At 36.8% G+C, this 23,387-nt stretch overlaps 1 protein-coding gene across 1 annotated transcript; it reads right to left on the bottom strand.

Moving 5' to 3' along the window:
* Positions 1-11,834: 11,834 nt before the first annotated feature.
* LOC149179533 (heat shock protein 90-1-like) lies at positions 11,835-22,961 on the bottom strand. Its single transcript, XM_089418003.1, has 5 exons — positions 22,550-22,961; positions 22,191-22,332; positions 21,777-22,057; positions 20,555-21,670; positions 11,835-12,281 (listed from the first exon to the last, which is right to left on the bottom strand). The coding sequence occupies exons 1-5, from the start codon at positions 22,691-22,693 to the stop codon at positions 11,835-11,837; spliced, it is 2,130 nt and encodes a 709-aa protein (XP_089274129.1). The 5' UTR covers positions 22,694-22,961.
* Between the last annotated feature and the right edge of the window lie 426 nt (positions 22,962-23,387).

The following is a 23,387-nucleotide window of genomic DNA, read 5'->3' as shown; positions in this document are numbered from 1 at the left end:
ATTTTCACTGACAAGGCTCCTCCAAGGGAAAATAGAGGTAGTCCTCCAATTATAAATCCTAATTTTTGGAAAATGAACCTCAAATTAAACAGAGAGAATAGAGAGGCAAAATTGATCAGCAACAAATTAGACCTCCTTTCCAAGAGAATTATGCAAAAGTTGAGCTACCAAAGGATGTTGGAGAAAATGAAGTAAACATATTTGAGGAATGTGAAATTGACCACATTTTCTTAACTAAAGAGGAGCAAGATCTGTTCTTGCTATCACAACCAGAATTCATCCCTTCAGAGTCAGATGATTATTAACAAGGATACCAAAATGCTATCATGGAGGTGCATAGACAATACAATTTGAGGAGAAAAAAGGCTGTTGAAAATCCTCCCAAGAAAATTCAGAGTGACACCCCTTCTACTAGCCAATCAAAGGATGATTGTCAAAAGAAGACATCTAAAAAATAGATGTAAATATCAAATAAATAGATAAACCTCATACATCTTTCAGTATTGAAAATGAACTAGCCAAGGTAAAAATTTATATTCCTATGACTGAATTTATTAACACAAATGCATCTAGATCTCAAGTCATGAAGGCTCTTAAGATAGGGGAAGGGACAGACACAATCAACTGAACTGATGACTAACCTGAGTTATTGTTTGGGCCTGAAGATGAAGGGAAGTCTCAGGATGGTAGTCTGCCACCTTTCTATATCAGTTTGGGCATATGTGACAAAATTCTACACAATGCTATGCTTGATTCTGGTGCTTCGCACAATCTTATGCCTAGAGGCATCATGGAGAAGCTAGGATTAGACATAATAAGACCCTTCAAAGATTTATATTATTTTGATTCGAGCAAAGTGAAATGCTTAGGTCTCATCAAAAATTTATGTATTACTCTGGTCCAAATACCAGCAAAGAGTGTGGTAATGGATATTGTAGTGGCAGACATACCTCCCAAGTATGGAATGCTGCTATCAATATCATGGGGAGCAAACTTACAGGGTACATTGCAAATGGACATGACCTATTTTACCATTCCCGTTTTTGGTCAGAATAGAAGTTTATGTAAGGAAAAATTTATGAAATATATGGTGAGCAGCCAAGACAAACTAAATAATTACTCCATGTATTATGTGCATTCAAATATGGACTCCTTTATTTTGTATAACGATGAATGTGTAGATGAGGATGTGTCACACCTGGATGCTGAATTGACCAAGAGAGAGGAGATAAAATTAGATACTAGGAAACAAGATAAAGAGGGAGAAGCCCTTTGGAACATTGAATTTGATGGGGTTGTGAGGAAGGAAGGAGTAGGGGCAGGTGTTTGGATCTCAAACTCACAAACAAGTATAGCAAAGGGACATTCTTAGAAGCTTAACTTCCAATGTACAAATAATATAGCTGAATATGAAGCACTGCTTTTAGGACTGAAAATTTTGAAGAGGTTGGGAGTTAAAAGGATTTCAGTACATGGGGATTTTGAACTCAACATTAACCAAATTAAAGGTGAGTACTCGGCTAAACACCCTAGAATAAGGGCCTACAGAAATGCATAAGGCCAACTTGTACTCATGTAGGCCCACTCATGTAGGCTTGACGAAAATATGGGTTTCCAACTTGTAAATTCAATATCTTATTAATGAATAGGAGTTAGAAGGTGATTAAATACTCAATGAAAAGGGCGTGAAGTCCTCTACACTCTCATGTTATTGACTTCTTGATTTGGTGATCCCTTTGACATCAATAACAATTATTTTTCCAGCATAAGGAATACGGTTTCAGTGGCCCATGCTATTAGATGTTGTGCATTACATTTGATGAAGCTTTTTAAAATGTTGGGGATTCTCCATTATAATGGGCCTAAGTTGAGCAAAGGGTTCACTTGGCTAGGCTAATGTTGGTTTTCTTGGCATGGATGCTTTTAAGCCATGGGGCATTATAGATGTATTATTCGTAGTTGGTTTTCCCACAAGCATTTCCTAACTAAAATATGGTCTTCATGTCCATTGTATTAGTTTTGTGATGTGTTTATCATGTATTTATTTCTCTCATTTTTACTAAGAGTCGCATCAAATCTAAGCAATTGTGGCTTATGGAAGGAGGTGATGGTTGCAATTGCCAACGCATGTATGTTAAGGTTGAAGCTAACATAGATAATCCCTAACTGGAATTTGAACTATGTATGTGAAGATCGAGAGGACATAGAGGTCCAACAAGGTGAAATGCAACCACATAGGTGAAATCTGGTGAGAACAACTAGTGTGAGAAAATGTGTAGATGTGAAAGAATGACAAAATGGTTTTCCGACAACAATTAAAAAAAAAAAATTACTTGGAGGTGAAATTTGTAAATTACATACACATGGGCATACAACTATAAGACGTAGTTAGTCTTCCATACCATTAACAATAAAATCTCAAATAGACCTAAGTGACCAGGGAAATGAGCATGCATATTTCACTTCTCAAATTTAAAGGGGAGAATGTTAGTGTAAATTTGACTCCATGAAAAATTCAAAGTTGGTAGGTCCACGTACATCATTTTGGTGGCCTGTGGTATTAAAGACCATGGATTACATGTGATGAAACCTTTAAAGATTTAATGGATTCTCCATTGTAATGGGCTTGAGTTCAGAAAAAGGCTCACTTGGCTAAGCCATGGAGGTGGCCGGCTTGGCTACTTTTAAGTCAAGGCATTTATGCATTTAAACCATGAAGAATAGTAGATCTATTATTTGCTGCTACTTTTCTCACAAGGGTTTCTAAGGTAAAATATGGTATACGAGTCCATGTATTATTGTTGTAATGTGTTTATCATGTAGCTATTTCTCTGTTTTTTACTAATAAAATTGATATGTAGCAATAACCCTATAGCAATCTATGACAAGGAATTGTGTTGTTCCATGACATGTGTGTAGTGATTTACATCATAGATCTATAGTGCTTTTTGCAACAACAATCCTACTCATACCAAGGATCTCTAGCAACTCCAACTTGATTGATTATTTAACATAAATAAACACAAAGTAAACAAATATTTAATATACAATTTAATCAAAATGTGAAAGGAAACTATAAAATCTATGATAAAAAACACCTTCAACCTTGAACTCCTGTATTGAGCATAAATAGTGTGAAAATACAAGAGTAAAAAATAATGTTCATCACATATTGCACATCAAACACACTAAACATCAGATACAAAAAACATCAAAGAAATGTCACACTCTAAAACTAAAAACACACTACTTCTAAATAATACTACCATAATTGTCAACGGAAGAAATTCTATACTAATTATCAATAAACTTGTTAAAATCGCTATCACTAGTGACCTTATCTCTAAGAAAATGTAACCATGTGATATGGCTAAGGCCAGGGATTCCTTCTAAATCCAAGACGTTAACCAACTTAAACCATATGCATTTCTTTAACACCATCATTATACTTTTCATTATCCCTAACCAAGTTAGTTTTTCGAAAACTAATAATTCTAAACTGAAGCTAGGAATTCTAAATCAATCCACGACTAGAAAGAAAATAAAGAATTCTAATTTGTGAAATAGACTTGGTATGCAACACAACAATCAACGCATAGACAGCGACACACATTGTACAAGACCAAAAGAAAAGAAACATCTCTCGGAAATTTTGTTTTCTTTCTTATGCGAGTTAATGGGAGACTTAGTCGACCTCCTCCATCTTGCTCTCCTCCTGATCACAGGCATCCTTGTTTTCTAGAGGCGACATGTCTGCATCTAGCTCATCGGTGGCATCATCCTTGATGCTAAGGGTGAGCTTCAGCATCCTGTGAATTCTGACAGGGAATGTGTTTAGCTCCTCCAGGCTAAACCCGGAGGTAAGTAGAGCTCCCATATAAGAGCATCACTAGATCCTTCAAAATTACACTAAGATTAGGGTGTATGGATGCAAATTTCCTCCATATAAATTGCCTAAATTTGTTCCTATAAGAATTTCTGCATTAGAGTATATTAGGAAAATGATAAATGTGGATGATCTCCACTTTGTGGCAGCCAAAAGGAAATATCAATTCAAAATCAAACCACAGGTTGGACCTTTCATTTGTAATACCAGGACAACAACAAAAGAAGCAGTTCTTTTGCTCAAACAGATGAAATTTAAACTCAGTTTCACTTGGTCATATGATCCTTTGGGAGTAATATAAATGTTGAGAGTAGAGCATAAAACTACTCCTCACACTCATACTACAAGACCTAAAATTGAGCAATATATGAATCAAAATCAATTGCATGAAGACACATTGCAGGAGCCAAAAGAACATGTACTTTCTACTATGACATCACAGACACCAGTGCCACAGGAAAAACGTATAAAATACCAAGGGAGGATGTTTCCCCTTCAGTCTCAGAAATTCACGGGAAATAATTCTAAATATATAAAAAGAGGCAGAAAACCAATCCAGTAGAGGAGTTTTCACAAGAAGAAAATGTTCAGTCTACAATAGTTTTGACAGGTCCTTATACTTCTACTATTCCTCGACTGGATGACATTTTCATAGGGTCACCATCATCTTCAGCTTCTCAAGAACCATTGGAAACAACTCAATAAGGAGAATTGGTCCATGATCAAGTTGAACCAAGTAGACAACTTCATCACAACACAAACTTCTCTCTTCTTTTGACACCGAGGAAGGGAAAATGCAGATAGCAGTCCTTGAAGCTCAAGTTCCTTTTCGTAAAAGTACAGATGAATACAAGACGCATATCTTTTATTTTAACATTAATCAAATCCATCCTATTGATCACATGGGTTTGCATAAGAAAACAAGTGAAATTTCATATTCTACCCTGACAAACTCAGCAATGGCAGCATCCAAACATCACGATTAAGTCAACAATATTTAGTCTCAATTAAAATTAGAGAAAATGTCTTCTTTAGGTAAAAACACTAAGACAATGTCTTTACAGGATTTAGTCATTAAACTGGGATATGATCCTAGTAATGTAAAAGCTGTTGAGGAGATCATTAAAATAAAAAATGTTGACATTAAATCCCTGAAGAAACAACTCAGACTTCCATCAACTGAAAATCCACAAACAAAGGAATTTGGTCAACTAGAGAAGGAGAAATAAGATATGTTTAAAATTGTTATTGAACATAATGGATAGATTAAACAAATGGAGACCGAAATAGAAAAGTTGCTAAAAGAGAAAGAGAAGTCAACTAAATTATCAGTCATTCCTCTCCCAACAGTTCCAGTTGCAGGTACATCAACAACAGAGGGCAAGAGATTGAAAAGTTGAAAGCTTAGCTTAAAACCCTCCCAGTGCTGAAATTAAAAATTGATAATATGTATGTGTTAGAGCTTCAAAAGACTCATAGATTAAATTAGAGAATTGAAGTTTTAGAAAATGATATGTCATGGCATATACAATTGCACAGGAAAATGAGAACTTTTGGGAAGAAATTAATGAAGCTATGTCTGAAATTTGACCTTCCACTGAAATTATTTTCGAGCAAGAGGAATTTGTCCATAAATCAAAAGAGGACATCGAAGGGATAAAGGAAAGTGCGGGTCAGAAGCTAGTTGAAGCTAGTTCCTTAATAAGAACCTTGAATTCAAATACAAAATAAGAACATGAAGAATATTAGATTACAGAAAGAATTGAAACAATACTTGAGGTAAGAATATTTATCACAAAAAGGAATGTAATATTACTGTTAGAGAATAAATGTCATAATTTGGAGTCTAGTATTCAAAAATTCCACAAGAAGTCCAATGTACTGCACCAAAAGGGGCTTCTAGTTTAAAGGGAATTGGAGATAAATTAGTTCAGCTAGATAATTATCAACAAAATCTATATTCCATAGGAAGAGTTAAATCTAAATTTTCCAACATAAAGAACCATTACAGGTGAAGCCTTCATGGAAGGTTTGAAGTTCGACTTACTTATCAAACAAAAAATAAAACATGTGTTTATAATTAAGCATACTTTCCATAAATATAATGAGATGGATGAAGCCTACAGAAAGTTAATCAAATTCTCCACCCCAGATGAAGGCAGATGGGGTAAATTATGTCAAATTCTTGAGTAAATAGGTATTCATGTTTAGCAACAAAGAAACAATTTTTTTAGGCCAAGCCATCAACAAAATCCTCGAAGTCAGTTCGAGAGAGATTCAGTAGTTTTAGTTTTCATATATTGTTGTACTATTTTTGTAAACAATTCTAAATCATATAGAGAGATCCCTATTTGAAGTTGGAAGGGATAGATCCCCACATCCAAAGTGGTTTTGTTGTTACCTCTGGGTTTCTCTCACACCCTTGGGAATTTACAAAGTCAAAACATTATGGAAACCATACTGGGGACTTCACAAAAATCTGATATAAATTGAATTTTTCCCTGGTAAAAAATTATTTTAGAGCTGAAAGGTTATTTCAAGTGTGTGGTTGTGAAATAGATGTTACTAAGGGTGTTTTCCACCTAAATTTTGTACATATTTCTATCTATAAATAATATATTACAGATTTAGCTCCTAGAACGATATACACTAGAGCTCATCCAAATCCTAAACCTCCTAAAGTTGTAGATAATCCTGAAAAACTTATCAAAAAGAGCAGTCTTACTGAGAGCCAAGAAAGTAATAATCCATTGCCTGGAGTTAATTCTCTCCCTAAATTTTTTTAAACTTTTGAGGATATTGAATTTTACTTACCTGTTCAGCATAGCCTTTTTCATACCAAGTCAGACACTTTTGTACCTAAGATAGTTTTTGATGAAAGTATTTTGAAACCTTATGTCTCAGAGCATCAACTTGTTAATCTAGACTCTAATGAAGATGTTGTAAAATAGTTTAATAAGATTGAAGTTTTGGTGACCAAATTAGATCAGGTTGTGCACAAAGTTATTATTCATCAACCACCTAATTCTTCAACTTCTTCCTCTACAATGATTCCCCCTATTACTACGGCTCCTCCAGTAACTCCCGCTATTACCATTGTACCCATTTCATCTACTATCCCTACCACCACTACATCGACTCAACAAAGTACAACCCCTCCCCCTTTAATACCCCCCATATCCACACCTATTGTAGTTTTGTCATCTTCTCATTCCCAATTACCTATCATGGCAACTCGTTATGCCCTCCTAGTCCTACCTATAAGACTAAATGCCATCCCACAAGATTATCATATCTGACTACCTCAATTTGATGGCACAGGGCCAATCACTACTCAACAACATATAGACAAAATGAATGATTATTTAGATTTTCAAGAAATTGATGATGATGATGTGAAGATGAGACTATTTTCTCAAAGTCTCATAGGAGAAGTTAAGAAATGGTTTAAGGCATTACCAGCTACCTCTATCCCAAACCTCATACAATTTCATCAAACATTCCTCAAAATATGGGAAATAAAGAAGAATCCTCTCCAAATCTTGGATGAATATGAGAATATAAATGGAGCCCCTAGTGAAACAGTCTAAGACTATTGCACTAGATCCAATAATATTTCCAATTCTATCGCAATTGCAGTACAACCCCCACTAGGACTAGCTCTGATCAAATTTCCAGATGGTTTTGATCCAGAGATGTCTTACCAATGGAGGGAGAGAAATCATGTTATCCTTGAGGAGATGCAAAGGAATGAAGTCGGTGTGGAGGCAAACTTGTTGGAAAACATAGCTAGGTTAAAGATTGAGAGGAGAGTCATTATTAAAGAAGAACCTGCTTCTTCTTCATCATGTGCTAAGTTGAATACCTTCGTTAAAACCATGGAAAGAATGATGGAAAATATAAGTATAACTGACAAGGCTCCTCCAAGGGAAAATAAAGGTGGTCCTCCAATTATAAATCCTAATTTTAGGAAAAATCAACCTCAAATTAAACAAAGAGAATAGAGAGGAAAAATTGATCAGCAACAAATTAGACGTCCTTTCCAAGAGAATTATGAAAAAGATGAGATACCAGAGGATCTTGAATAAAATGAAAAACTTATTTAAGGAAAGTAAAATTGACCACATTTTCTTAACTAAAGAGGAACAAGATCTATTCTTGCTATCACAACCAAAAGTCATCCCTTCAGAGTCAGATGATTATTAACAAGGATACGAAAATGCTATCATGGAGGTGCACAGATAATACAATTTGAGGAGTAAAAAGGCTGCTGAAAATCCTCCCAGGAAAATTCAGAGTGACACCCCTTCCACTAGCCAGTCAAAGGATGATTCTCAAAAGGAGACTTCTAAAAAATAGGATGTAAATATCAAATAAATAGATAAACCTCATACATCTTTCAGTATTGAAAATGAATCAGCCAAGGTAAAAATTTCTATTCCTGTGACTGAATTAATTAACACAAATGCATCTAGATCTCATGTCATGAAGGCTCTGAAGATAAGGGAAGGGACAAACACAATCAACTTAACTGATGACTAACCAGAGTTATTGTTTGGGCCTGAAGTTGAAGGGAAGTCTCAGGATGGTAGTGTGCCACCTTTCTATATTAGTTTGAACATTCGTGACAAAATTCTACACAATGCTATGCTTGATTCTGGTGCTTCACACAATCTTATGCCTACAGCCATCATGGAGAAGCTAAGATTTGACATAACATGTCCCTACAAAGATTTATATTCTTTTGGTTCGAGCAAATTGAGATGCTTAGGTCTCATCAAATATTTATGTGTTACTCTGATCCAAATACCAGCAAAGAGTGTGGTAATGGATATTGTAGTGGCAAACATACCTCCCAAGTATGAAATGCTGCTATCAATATCATGAGGAGCAAACTTACACGGTATGTTGTAGATGCACATGACCTATTCTACCATTCCCATTTTTGGTCAGCATAGAAGTTTATGGAGGGAAACATTAATGAAATATATGGTGAGAAGCCAAGACAAACTAAATAATTATCCCATGTGTTATGTGCATTCAAATATGGACTCCTTTATTTTGTATAATGATGAATGTGTAGACGAGGATGTGTCACACTTGGATGTTGAATTGACCAAGACAGAGGAGATAAAATTAGATACTAGGAAACAAGATGAAGAGGGAGAATACCTTTGTAACATGGATTTTGATGGGGTTGTGATCAAGGAAGGAGTAGGGGCAGGTGTTTGGATGTCAAACTCACAAACAAGTATAGCGAAGGGACATTCTTAGAAGCTTAACTTCCAATGTACAAATAATATAGCTGAATATGAAACACTGCTTTTAGAATTGAAAAATTTGAAGAGGTCGGGAGCTAAAAGGATTTCAATACATGGGGATTCTGAACTTATCATTAACCAAAATAAAGGTAAGTACTCGGCTAAACACCCTAGACTAAGGGCCTACATAAATGCAAAAGGCCAACTTGTACTCATGTGGGTCACTCATGTATGCTTGACGAAAGTATGGGTTTCCAACTTGTAAATTCAATATCTTATTAATGAATAGGAGTTAGAAGGTGATTAAATACTCAATGAAAAGGGCTTGAAGTCCTTTACACGCTCGTGTTATTGACTTCTTGAGTTCGTGATGCACAACCCCAACAGAAACAACCAAAAGGATGACAGTGCACAATGCCTTTGGAGGAAGAAGTAGAAACAACAGAAATAGCAGCATTCCAAGCAGAAAGAGAGGATCAAAAGAACCAGAAGAGCTCACTAAAAGAGGAGGAAGATTCCAGCAGCCAAACACAGCGTAAAACATCTCAATTAACACGGATGAAAATAACGGGTATCAATCAAACCCATGGATCAGAAGGATCCGATTTTGACAAAGATACTCTCAGTGAAAATCAGCTTTCCTTTGTAACGGCCACTCCCAACACTAGAGGTTGGCGTAAGGTGGAAAAGAAGAAAGGGAGGAAAAAACAGTAGACAATTTTTTTATTTTTTTACTTTTTGTCTGCCTTGTATTCTGTGAAAGTAGGCACAACCCATACGCATATGACTCCTTGAGTTGGTGATCCCTTTGACATCAATAACAAGAATTCTTCGAACATTAGGAATAGGGTTTCGGTGGCCCATGCTATTAGATCTTGTGGATTACACGTGATGAAGCTTTTTAAAATCTTGGGGGTTCTTCATTGTAATGGGCCTAAGTTGAGCAAGGGTTTTACTTGGCTAGACTATTGTTGGTTGGCTTGGCATGGATGATTTTAAGCCATGGGGCATTATAGATCTATTATTCATATTTAGTTTTCCCACAAGAATTTCCTAACTAAAATATGGTGTTCATGTCCATTGTATTATTTTTGTGATGTGTTTATCAAAGCTAGGAAATTGTGGCTTTTGGAAGGATGCGATGGTTGCAATTGCCAACACATGTATGTTGAGGTTGAAGATAACATAGATAATCCCTAATTGGGATTTGAACTGCATATGTGAAGATTGAGAGGGCATAGAGGTCCAAAAAGGTGAAATGCAACCACAAAAGCGAAATTTGATGAGAACAACTAGTGTGAGAAAATGTGTAGATGTGAAAGAATGAAAAAATGGTTTCCAAACAACAATTAAAAAAATAAAAATTACTTGGAGATGAAATTTGTAAATTACATATACTTGGGCACACAACTATAAGCCATAGTTAGGCTTCCATATCCCTACCAATAAAATCTCAAATAGACCTAAGTGATAAGGGAAACGAGCATGAATATTTGACTTCTCAAATTTAAAGGGGGGAATGTTAGTGTAAATTCAAGACTCCATGAAAAATTCAAGTTTGTTAGGTCTAGGTACATCATTTTGGTGGCCTGTGGTATTAAAGGACATGGATTACATGTGATGAAACCTTTTAAAATTGAACAGATTCTCCATTATAGTAGGTTTGAGTTGAGAAAAAGGCTCACTTGGCTAAGCCTAGAAGTTGGTCGGCTTGGCTACTTTTAAGTGAAGGCATTTATGCATTTAAACCATGAAGAATAGTGGATCTTTTATTTTCTGCTACTTTTCTCACAAGGGTTTCTAAGGTAAAATATGGTATTCGTGTCCATGTATTATTGTTGTGATGTGTTTATCATGTATTTATTTCTCTGTTTTTTACTAACAAAGTTGATCTGTAGCAATAACCCTATAGCAATCTATGACAAGGACTTGTAGTGATACATAACATGTGTGTAGTGATTTACATCATGGATCTATAGTGCTTTTTGCAACAACAATCCTACTCATAGCAAGGATCTCTAGCGACTCCAACTTGATTGATGATTTAACATAAATAAATACAAAGTAAACAAATATTTAATATGCAATTTAATCAAAATGTGATAGCAAACTATAAAATCTATGATAAAAAACACCCTCAACCTTGAACTCATGAATTGAGCATAAACAATGTGAAAATACAAGAGTAAAAAATGATGTTCACCACATACCGCACACCAAACATCATATACAACAAACATCAAAGAAATGTGGCACCCTAAAACTAAAAACACACTACTTCTACTTAATACTACCATAATTGTCAATAGAAGAAATTCTAAACTAACTATGAATAAACTTGTTAAAATCGCTATCAGTATTGACATTCTCTAAAAAGACATAAGCATGTCGTATGGCTAAGGCCAACCATTCCTTCCTTTCATTTCTTTAACACCATCATTATACTTTTCATCATTATCCCTCACCAAGTTAGTGTTTCAAAAACTAATAATTCTAATCTGAAGCAAGGAATTCTAAATCAGCCCATGACTAGAAAGAAAATAACAAATTCTAATTTGTGAAACGGACTTGGTATGCAACACAACAAACGGCGCATACACAGTGACACGCATTGAACAAGACCACCAAAAGAAAAGAAACCTCTCCCGGAAAATTTGATTTCTTTTTTATACGAGTCAATGGGAGACTTAGTCGACCTCCTCCATCTTGCTCTCCTCCTGAACGGAGGCGTCGTCCTCTTCCACAGGCGGCATGTCTGCATCCAGCTCACCTGTGGCATCGTCCTCGATGCTGAGGCCGAGCTTCAGCATCCTGTGAATTCTGGCAGCGAAAGTGTTTGGGTCTTCTAAACTGAACCCCGAGGTGAGCAGGGCGGTCTCGTACAAGAGCATCACGAGATCCTTCACCGATTTGTCATGATTGTCCATCTCGGCTCTCTTTCTCAGCTCCTCCATGATGGCGTTCTCAGGGTTGATCTCCATCGTTTTCTTGCTGGACATGTAGGACGACATGGAGGTGTCGCGGAGGGCCTGGGCCTTCATTATTCTCTCCATGTTCGCCGTCCATCCATACTCGCCCGTCACCAGACAACAAGGGGAGTCCACTATGCGATCCGAAACCACTACCTTCTCCACCTTGTCACCCAAGTGTTGGATTTAGAGACGTCTAATTACAAATATTAAGTTGGACATACGTGCATTGTGATTATAATGTCAAATACTGTCAGCGAGATTACATTTATGTAATGATTAAAATATGCCAAATAATGTGATTAATTAAATTATGGCATCATACGTATTTAAATAAGGATTTGGATACAAATACATATAGAATAATGTTAATCAATTACAATTGTTAATGGACCGATTATAATTGATTAAAAATTATAGCAGTAAAAAAATTTGAGCTGAATAAGGAAATCAGATTGATTGATTGATTGATTTCAAAATCTGAAATTTCAGATTTCTTGACAGACTTGTTTCAGCTAAATTTTAGGATGCCCTAGGATTGGGGTTTTGCACTGCTATAAAAGGGCCGAGTCTCCAAGGCTTGCTATCACTCAGAAAAATTGTCTGCTCCATTGAAGACTAGGTACTCTGTCATTTAGGATAGCCAGAGAAAAGGATTGCAAGTTCTTGGAAGGATTCAAGAGCCAACAACTCAAGTCAATACCAGGAGCCCTTGAAGATGGAAAGTAAGTTCCGCTGTGCATTGATTTTGATTTCTTACAAAGAAGTAGATCTTGGTTAAGGGTTTAAAGTAATTAGGAAAACCCATAATGTAAATCCATCAATTGGTATCGGAGCCTAGCTTCATGTAAGAACTGTCTCTCCCGATAATTTCTTTGAAGAGAAATTATTATTTCAGGGTTTGTATTAAAATAGACCCTTCGCTGTTTTTCTGTCTTCATCTGGGCGAGATACTGAGTGACTGAAAATCCAAGTCGGCGATTTGTCTTCATCCTTAGGTTTGTAACGCACTGAGTCTGTGAACTTTAGCGTTGTGCTGGAAAGACTTCCTCCTATTCTTACTGCCAACCTGCTGGAATTGTTTGACTGTGGGAGTCTCATGAGGAACGCCCGCTCTGTTTACAATTCTCATTTCATATCAAAGTCAAAATTTAAATTTGGGGTTTAGTTGCCATGTTTGAAGTGTGGAGTGTCACACGGATAGGAAAGATCTTAAATTATTAAACTCGGCATTTATTTTTATGATTCAATTTGTTACTGCTGCCTTGGAAGAGCCATAACCAGGTTATGCCATCATGCCATGTTTTGGGTAGTATTTGCTTTGTGAGCTGCGTATATTCTTCATGGAGCAGTAAATATATCTTTAAGAACTTTGATAATAATTAATACTGGAAAGTTATTTTTTTTTCATTATTTCAAAAGGAAGACAATTCTGAAGCGCATTACAGATAACTCAGTATTAAAGTTGGATGGATACAAGGGTGTGGTTGCAACTTCGGTCTAAGAAACACTTTGAAATACAGTTGACCTGGCTATTTGTTATTTACTATAGACGATCAACCTCTTCAACATCTCATTATTCATTTCGGTGATTATGATTATAATTAATGATAAATTAGTTGCTTCATGCATTCCTCGTTGCATTCATGAAGTTTTTCGTTGCATCAATGGCCTATTTACGTCGCTGTCTGCAGCGGTGGAACTGCACATAAGGCTATTGACAGTGAACACCTATGGCAGATTCAGGCCCCAATTGCTTCTTACTTTCTTTTTATGCATACAGTATACCCCATTTTTTGACAAAGCTTAAGAAAGATGCCAAGAAGAAAGCACCTGTATCTTGAATCACCTAAAGCGTGTTGATTGACAATGTAATATAATAAATCTAGCTGAGTCGTGGCATGTTTATACAGTACATAGGCCCCACAGTTCATGATGGAAACTCATCCAGATCTCTTTTGGCGGTATCCAGTTAAATTTCTTTCATGTTCTCATTTCCACAGCTCGCATTTTAGTTGTTAAGGGCTTTAGTACTTGCAAGGCTAAGTTCATAAATCAATTAATGCCACTTCAAACAACCCACATATGGAAGTTTTTTTCTTTTCTTTTAGCTCATTCTGCACAGAGATATTTTATTGCAGCTAAAATACTTTAGCGGTTTGTAAGGAATCATTTGTTGTATTTCTGTCAGTGTAGAGTTGAATTTACTATGGAAGACGCTTTATCTAATTCCGTACAATGAAATTTACCATGATTGTAATTTAGGTTATAATAATTATAATTACTATAATTACTATAATTACTATGCTATATTTAGGCTAATTATTAGGATTTAGATATTATTTAAAATTGGTATTAACACCAATTAAAGGGTATAATACTGAATTCTAAATTGATCACAATTATGGCATAAAAATTTGTATTAACGTTAATTACTGATATAATACCAAATTCGGATTTTATCACAATAATGCTAATTATGGCATAAAATTTGTATTAACGTTAATTATTGATATAATACTAAATTCGGATTTTATCACAATGATGCTAATCATGGCAACCATAAAATTATTTAGTATTCTCTAAATAAATTATTGAAGCATTTCTAAAAGGTAATCATTGTAGAAACTGCTAAAGTTTTACTAAAACCTAATAATTATTTTTGATGAATATAGTTGACATATTAAATTTAAAAGTGTTATAAGATACTGTATTCTATATAGGACGAGTAGATTCTATAGGTATGTCCTAGATTAGGTTTTAGACATAATTTTTTGAATCTAACTAAAGACGGTGTTTGGTATACATGTGTTGTTTTCGCATGAGTCAAGCATTGATGTTCGCAAACGAACCGCTCTCTGTAAGACGATTGCAAGGATGACTCATGACAAGTTGAAGTAACGTGCTGGCAATGGACGTGGGTGTTAGCTTTCCCAAAGGAGGGTTGGCGCCTGCTAAGTTGTTTGGTGCATAAGGGTTGCCTGAAGGTAATGATTGCACCCAAAGGTGTTTCATTACTGAATGGTGTTTTGGCTAAAGTTTTAATTGAGCAAATAGTTTTACACATGCCTTTAGATAGATTTTAGAATTATGATTAAATCGTGATGCATCGTATCTAAATTATTTCCTTGTTCTTGAATTTTTCAGATCCAAACATAATGTTAATCCTAAGTCAGATTAAGCCCCTCATGGGGAACAATTTCAAACAGTGGGAGGAAAAGCTGAAATTAGTCTCAGGGATCATGCAATTGGACACAGCACTGAGATTTGATCGCCCCAAGCCTAATAAAGAGAGTGAGGTAACTCCTCAAGAGAAGGCTGATATTGCTAGATGGGAGCATTTAGATCGCATGTGCATAATGGTGATGAAGCAAACGATCCATGAGACTTTTCGAGGCATCATACCTGATACAGAGACAGGCGCTATTGAATACCTTAAGGCCCTTGAAGAAAAATTCACAAAGAGTAAAAAGACTGATGTGAGTACACTCTTTGTGAAGTTGGCAACAATAAAATACAAGGGAAAAGAAGGGGTTAGAGAGCATGTTATTGAGATGACAAGACTTCAACGTGCCTTGAAAGGGCATAATTATGACATCTCTGATGAGGTTCTCATTGAGTTCATTTTTCTGTCTCTCCCGTCTAACTTTAGTCAATTCAAGATGACTTATAATTGTCAAAAAGAGACATGGACATTACCTGAGTTTGAGGCTCGGTTGGTGCAGGAGGAAGAGAGACAGAAAATGACTAAGGGAGAAAGTGCTCATGTAGTAACATCTAATCCTAAGGGTAAAGGCAAGAAGCGCAAGTTTACTGCCAAGGAAAAGGGACCTACCAAGGTAGCTGCAAACAATGCCGCGCAGAAAAGCAAGAAGGAAGATACTGCTGCGAAAGCAGGAGAAAGGAACTGTTTTTTCTGCAAAGCGCCAGGACATACAAAGAAATTTTGCACCAACTATCATGCATGGTTGGCAAAGAAAGGTATGTCTCTTGCTTTGGTTTGTTCTGAAGTTAATTTAAGTTCTGTATCTAGATATACTTGGTGGATAGATTCAGGTGCAACGACTAACATCAGTATGTCACTGCAGGGTTGCCTAAGCCATCGCAAGCCAAGTGAGGCAGAGCGCTACGTTTACGTAGGAAATGGCAATAAAGTAGAAGTGGAAAGCATAGGAAAATTTAGATTATTATGTAAGACAGGATTTTATTTAAGTTTTGATGCTTTAGTGGTTCCATCTTTCAGAAGGAACCTAATTTCTATATCTTATTTGGACAAAAATGGTTATGTATGTTCATTTGGTAATGGAAATTTCAGTTTGTGTCAAGATTCTAAGCTTCTTGCTTCTGGTATCCTGTCTTCTTATGATAATCTTTATTTTCTAGATATAGACACTTCACATTCAGAGGCACTGCATATAGATAATAGAAAACGTAAATTAACTTGCGAGAAATCTGCAACATTATGGCACAAGCGATTAGGACATATCTCTATGAAAAGGATAGAACGTCTTGTGTCTAATGAAATTCTCCAACCTTTAGATTTTACAAACTTAAGTGATTGTGTAAATTGTATAAAGGGAAAACAAACTAATAAACGTAAGTATGATGCAAAAAGGTGTAATGATGTCTTAGAATTGATTCATACGGATATCTGTGGTCCTTTTCCAAAGGCTACAAGAAATGGTGACCGTTACTTTATCACATTCATAGATGATTATTCAAGATATGGTCATATTTACTTAATAAAAGAAAAGGCAGAAGCATTAGATGTGTTCATAAAGTTCAAAACGGAAGTTGAGTTACAACTTAACAAACGTATAAAGTCCATTCGTTCTGATCATGGTGGTGAATACTACAGTCGTTATGATGGATCAGGAGAACAACGTCAAGGTCCCTTTGCAAAATACTTAGAGGAATGCGGAATTGTGCCTCAGTATACGTTGCCAGGTTCGCCTGCAATGAATGGTGTTGCTGAGCGACGAAATCGCACCCTTAAAGACATGGTGAGAAGTATGATTGCTCGTACAACTCTACCTGAGAATTTGTGGGGAGAAGCCTTAAAGACTGCAGCATACATACTTAATAGAGTGCCCACTAAAGCAGCTAACAAGACCCCTTACGAGTTATGGGTTGGGCGCAAGCCTAGCTTGAATCATTTGAGAGTTTGGGGATGTCCATGTGAAGCTAGGCCTTATAAGCCAAGCAAAAAGAAACTGGACGAAAGAACCGTTAGTTGTTACTTTATAGGCTATTCTGAACGATCTAGGGGGTTCAAATTCTATAATCCAACAGAACATACAGTTTTCGAGTCAGGAAGTGCAAAATTTTTTGAGGATAATGAGTTTGTGGGGGGAGATATGACAAAAGATAGTATTTTTGAAGAAGAAGAGACGAATGCGAATGAGACTATGGACCAAAGTCCTAGTTTTGTTCAAATTCCGATTGCGTTTAGAAATACATCTTTTGACAATGTGCAAACTTCATCATCCCAAACAACTCAGTTAGAAACTCAACAGGGAATAGAGAACACAAATGGACCTGAACCCAACCCAAACCCTCACATTGACATGACAAATGTTGATGGCCTAGGGCCTGTGGGAGAGTCAGAAGTTGGTAATGATGTTCTTCCTCCTGTTGAAGATCAAGTTGTAAATGAACCTCAAGAAAATCTAGAGCCTGTGCCAATTAGGAGATCTACTAGAGAGAAAAGATCTACACAATCAAAGGATTATGCATATCTTCAAGAACATGAGTTTGACATTGGCATGTTTGAAAATGATCCTGTTAATATCAAACAAGCCGTGGAAAGCTCTAACTCTCAAATGTCGATTAATGCCATGAATGAAGAGATGAAATCTATGTATGACAATGACGTTTGGGATATCGTTCCGTTGCCTAAAGACAAGAAACCCGTTGGTTGCAAATGGATATTTAAGACTAAGCGGGATTCTAAAGGCAATGTTGAAAAATACAAGGCACGTCTTGTTGCGAAAGGTTTCACACAGAAAGAAGGCATTGATTATAAAGAGACTTTCTCTCCAGTTTCATCGAAAGACTCTTTAAGGATTATATTGGCGCTTGTAGCACATTATGATTTAGAACTTCATCAGATGGATGTAAAGACGGCGTTTCTCAATGGTGACATTGATGAAACGATCTATATGAAGCAGCCAGAAAACTTTGTATCAAGTGATGCAGGGTCTATGGTTTGCAGACTTAAGAAATCTATCTATGGGCTAAAACAAGCATCTCGACAATGGTATTATAAGTTTCACCAAGTTATTAGCTCATTTGGTTTTGAGTCTAACATAGTAGATGAATGTATATACCTTAAGTTCTGTGGGAGTAAATTTATTTTCTTGGTTTTATATGTAGATGACATATTGCTTGCCAGTAACAACAAGGACATGTTGCATCAAACTAAGAATTTTTTATTTAAGAACTTTGAAATGAAAGATCTTGGTGATGCATCATTTGTTCTAGGGATTGAAATACTTAGAGATAGATCTCAAGGTATTCTGAGGTTATCCCAGAGGAACTATATCGATAAGATTCTAACAAGATTTGGCATGCAAAACAGCAAACCAGGAGATACCCCTATATCAAAAGGAGATAAGTTTAGTCTGAAACAATGTCCCCAAACTGACTTAGATAAAAACCTCATGAAAGATATTCCCTATGCCTCAGCCGTGGGTAGCATCATGTATGCACAAGTATGCACGCGTCCGGATATTGCGTTCATTACCGGAATGCTAGGGAGATATTTGAGTAACCCAGGTATGGAACACTGGAAGGCAGCCAAGCGAGTGTTGAGATACCTAAAGAGAACAAGGGACTATATGCTCACGTATCGGAGATCGGAACAGCTCGAGGTCATTGGATACACCGATTTTGATTTTGGAGGATGTGTCGACAGCATGAAGTCAACATCAGGATACATCTTTATGATGGCAGGTGGCGCTGTGTCATGGAAGAGCGCTAAACAGTCATTGGTAGCCTCCTCCACTATGGCAGCTGAATTCGTTGCATGTTTTGAAGCATCTAATCATGGCGTATGGCTGAAGAACTTCGTCACAAGTCTGAAAATTGTGGATTCTATTGAGAAACCACTCAAATTATTATGTGACAACAATTCAGCAGTGTTATACGCAACCAACAACCGAAGTTCGTCAAAGTCGAAGTACATTGACATTAAGTTTTTGGTTGTAAAAGAGAGAGTGCAGAATAATGAATTATGTATAAAACACATAGGTACAGACTCCATGATTGCGGATCCTCTTACTAAAGGATTACCACCCAAGAAGTTTCACCAACATGTTGCTTGTATGGGTGTAATATCTGTTTAGGATAACTAGAAAAAAAAATGTGGGAGTCTGAATATGTTTTAAGTTCTGTTTTTTGATGTTCTATGTAATGCAATTGTAAACAATTTTGATGATATATACAAATTGCATTCAGTTTTAGTTTCATTATTTCTTTCTTTAAAGTTTAAATTTTTGGCCTCATAAAGTAAAGTAAAGGTGACTCAATTAGAAATAGGCACGTCTAATCACACTTGCGTGAAATTTCTAAACTATATGTCCAAATCAGATTCATGTCATTCAGTTATGTTGGCAGCGTGATTTATGTCAGTTTAGTTGCGAATAAATGTGACAAATGCCGCTTAAGTCCTTTGTTAGCATAATTGATGGATGGAATTGTTTAAGAAATACGATAAGTAAAGACAGAAAAGTTGCATGCAATAAAGTTAAGGATATATAATCAAAAGGTTGCACTTGTCCATGTGGGAGATTGTTGGATTTAGAGACGTCTAATTACAAATATTAAGTTGGACATACGTGCATTGTGATTATAATGTCAAATACTGTCAGCGAGATTACATTTATGTAATGATTAAAATATGCCAAATAATGTGATTAATTAAATTATGGCATCATACGTATTTAAATAAGAATTTGGATACAAATACATATAGAATAATGTTAATCAATTACAATTGTTAATGGACCGATTATAATTGATTAAAAATTATAGCAGTAAAAAAATTTGAGCTGAATAAGGAAATCAGATTGATTGATTGATTGATTTCAAAATCTGAAATTTCAGATTTCTTGACAGACTTGTTTCAGCTAAATTTTAGGATGCCCTAGGATTGGGGTTTTGCACTGCTATAAAAGGGCTGAGTCTCCAAGGCTTGCTATCACTCAGAAAAATTGTCTGCTCCATTGAAGACTAGGTACTCTGTCATTTAGGATAGCCAGAGAAAAGGATTGCAAGTTCTTGGAAGGATTCAAGAGCCAACAACTCAAGTCAATACCAGGAGCCCTTGAAGATGGAAAGTAAGTTCCGCTGTGCATTGATTTTGATTTCTTACAAAGAAGTAGATCTTGGTTAAGGGTTTAAAGTAATTAGGAAAACCCATAATGTAAATCCATCACCAAGATGTCCTTCATCACTTTGCACAGGCTCTCAAATGCGGTTTTCTTCTCTTCCCTCTTTTTCTTCTCCTCCTCTGTCTCTGTCTCCTCCAGCTTCAGCCCTTCTTTCGTAGCAGAAACAAGCTTCTTCCCGTCATACTCCTTGAGCTGACCTACTGCGTACTCATCGACGACATCCACCATGAACAGGACCTCATAACCCTTCCTCTTCAGTCTCTCCAGGAACGGAGAATTCTCCACTGCCTTCTTGCTCTCGCCGGTGATATAATACATGTCCTTCTGCCCCTCTTTCATTCGGGTCACATAGTCCTTGAGGCTCGTCATCTCGTCTCCACTCTTCGTCGAGTGATATCTCAGCAAATCCGCGAGCTTAGCCCTGTTCTGGCTGTCTTCATGTATCCCCAATTTCAAGTTCTTTGAAAACGCCTCATAGAACTTGGCATACTCCTCTTTGTTCTCAGCGATCTCGTTGAACATTTCAATACACTTCTTTACCAAATTCTTCCTAATTACCTTCAGAATCTTGTTCTGCTGCAGCATTTCCCTAGAGATATTGAGGGGCAGATCGTCAGAGTCCACCACACCTTTCACAAAACCCAGGTATTCGGGAATAAGTTCTTCACAGTTGTCCATTATGAAAACCCTTCTCACGTACAGCTTAATGTTGTTAAGCTTCTTCCTTGTGTCAAACAGATCGAACGGTGCCCTCTTGGGAACAAAGAGAATAGCCTTGAACTCCAACTGACCCTCCACACAGAAATGCTTCACACCCAGGTGGTCCTCCCAATCATTGGTGAGACTCTTGTAGAAAGACGCATATTCTTCCTTACTAATCTCCTCTGGCTTCCTCATCCAAATGGGCTTTTGCTTGTTTACCACACTCCATTCATGTGACACTTCCTTCACCTTCTTTTTCTTCTGCCCTTTATCCTTGTCATCCTCCACTTCCTCGATATCCCCTTCATCTTCATCTTCCTTCTTCTCCTCTGCCTCCTCTTCGTCGTCGCTTACCTCCTTTTCGGTAGTCTTCTCAGTCCACAAATAGATGGGGTAGCTAATGAACTCGGAATGCTTCTTGACCAGATCCTTCAGCCGCCGCTCCTCCAGGTACTCCAGCTGCCATCCCCAACCAAGCCATGCCCTTAAATTTAAATATATGCACAGGAAATGTTAAAAGAAACAAATTGATGAAACATATTAGAACAGGGCATGCTTATAGTACCTGGCCTTCCTTGAGAAACAGAGTAATTTTAGTTCCCCTGCCCAGGGGCTCTCCGTTAACGTCTCTAGTAACAGTAAACGACCCCCCAGCCTGGGATTCCCAAACGTATTGCTCATCGTCGTTGTGCTTAGTGGTAACAATCACTTTTTCAGCCACAAGGTAGGCTGAGTAGAAACCCACGCCGAACTGACCGATCATGCTCACATCCGCCCCGGCCTGTAGAGCCTCCATGAACTCCTTGGTCCCCGATCTCGCAATGGTTCCCAAATTGTTCACCAAATCTATGCATTGCATTGCATTGCAAATCAGAAAATTTCACACAAAACAGCCACTGTAATATAATCTCAAGATTGATTAAACTAAACATAAGCATACGATCATAAGAATCATATATCAGAATTCTAGTGTAGTTACCCGCTTTAGTCATGCCTATTCCGCTGTCAATAATAGTGAGGGACTTGTTAACCTTGTCAGGCACAAGCCGAATGAAGAGCTCCGGCTGAGCATCGAGCTTGCTCTTATCCGTCAGTCCTTCGAACCGAATTTTGTCCAGCGCCTGCAGCCATTGCCACAAACAATAATCAGCATTTAATATATTGGCATGTGATTATTGATGAACCTAATTTGCTCAGATGAATTGCTGATTCATCCTATTTTACTCCCCTGTAATCAAAGCTTCGAGCCCCACCTAATTCTCTGAAAATATAACCCTATACTTTGGATGGGAAGGGAATGGAAGTTCAAAATTAATAAATCTTAAATTTCATACTTACATCGGACGAATTGCTGATGAGCTCCCGGAGGAAAATCTCCTTGTTGCTGTAGAAAGTGTTGATGATGAGGCTGAGCAGCTGATTAATTTCAGCCTGGAAAGCGAAGGCCTCCACCTCGCCGCTCTGCATGTTCACGTCCGCCATTGGAATTGGAATTGCAACGAATCAAAATAGAATAAAACAGTGAACCAGACAAGTATTCAACACTTTCAGATCCCCGAAACCTAGAGCAAATGCAGAAATCTCTTCTAAGATATATCAGAAACTCCGCCGATATCAATCTTTCGCACAAAACTTTGCCAAGGCGTACTTCTAATGGTTTCCTCAGCCAAGCGATGAAGCCTAACAACCTTATTATATCTGATTCTACGACTCCATGATCGTTCCCATCTATGAACGTCGAGTGAGGCTTTGGATGTCTCTAGAAACCTTTGGCCAATCTCGGGGCTTCGCAAGAGTTCACGTATTTGACAACCTGGTTTGCCCTATAAATAGGGTCGTGGTGTGCCCTATAGGTTAATTTTTTTTTTCATGATAGCACTGCTTAATTTTAAGGGCATGGAAGAGAATTGACCTTCCCCCCTCCCCATCCGTAAGGTACTCAACAATTAGGACTCGATCCAGTGGAATTAACCTTGGGGACTTATTAATATATATTAATATTAATTTAGTAATATATATTAATAGGTTTATGATAAGAATTGGTACAGATTAATATAAATTTATTTTGGAGAGGAATCTAATTTTTCAAAATGTTATTTTTATACTAGATTATGGGGAAAATGTTTTGACTCTTAATTAGATTTGAAAATTAAAAAGAAAAAAGGTAAAACAAAAA

This window comes from Pinus tabuliformis, chromosome 3_2 (genome assembly GCF_031772625.1).
Source record: "Pinus tabuliformis cultivar Carrire ecotype Pingquan chromosome 3_2, CPIR1, whole genome shotgun sequence".
Lineage (NCBI taxonomy): Eukaryota > Viridiplantae > Streptophyta > Pinopsida > Pinales > Pinaceae > Pinus > Pinus tabuliformis.
This window is presented reverse-complemented; position numbering and strand designations above follow the sequence as displayed.

What these genes read in the sequence shown, in the direction of transcription:
- LOC149179533 (XM_089418003.1), bottom strand. Translation starts at nt 22,693, where the DNA reads ATGGCGGACGTGAACATGCAGAGCGGCGAGGTGGAGGCCTTCGCTTTC. An exon ending in TCATCAGCAATTCGTCCGAT is followed by an intron (nt 22,333 to 22,549) that starts GTAAGTATGAAA and finishes CAATGGCTGCAG; the next exon opens with GCGCTGGACAAAATTCGGTT. An exon ending in TGTTTCTCAAGGAAGGCCAG is followed by an intron (nt 21,671 to 21,776) that starts GTACTATAAGCA and finishes TGGGGATGGCAG; the next exon opens with CTGGAGTACCTGGAGGAGCG.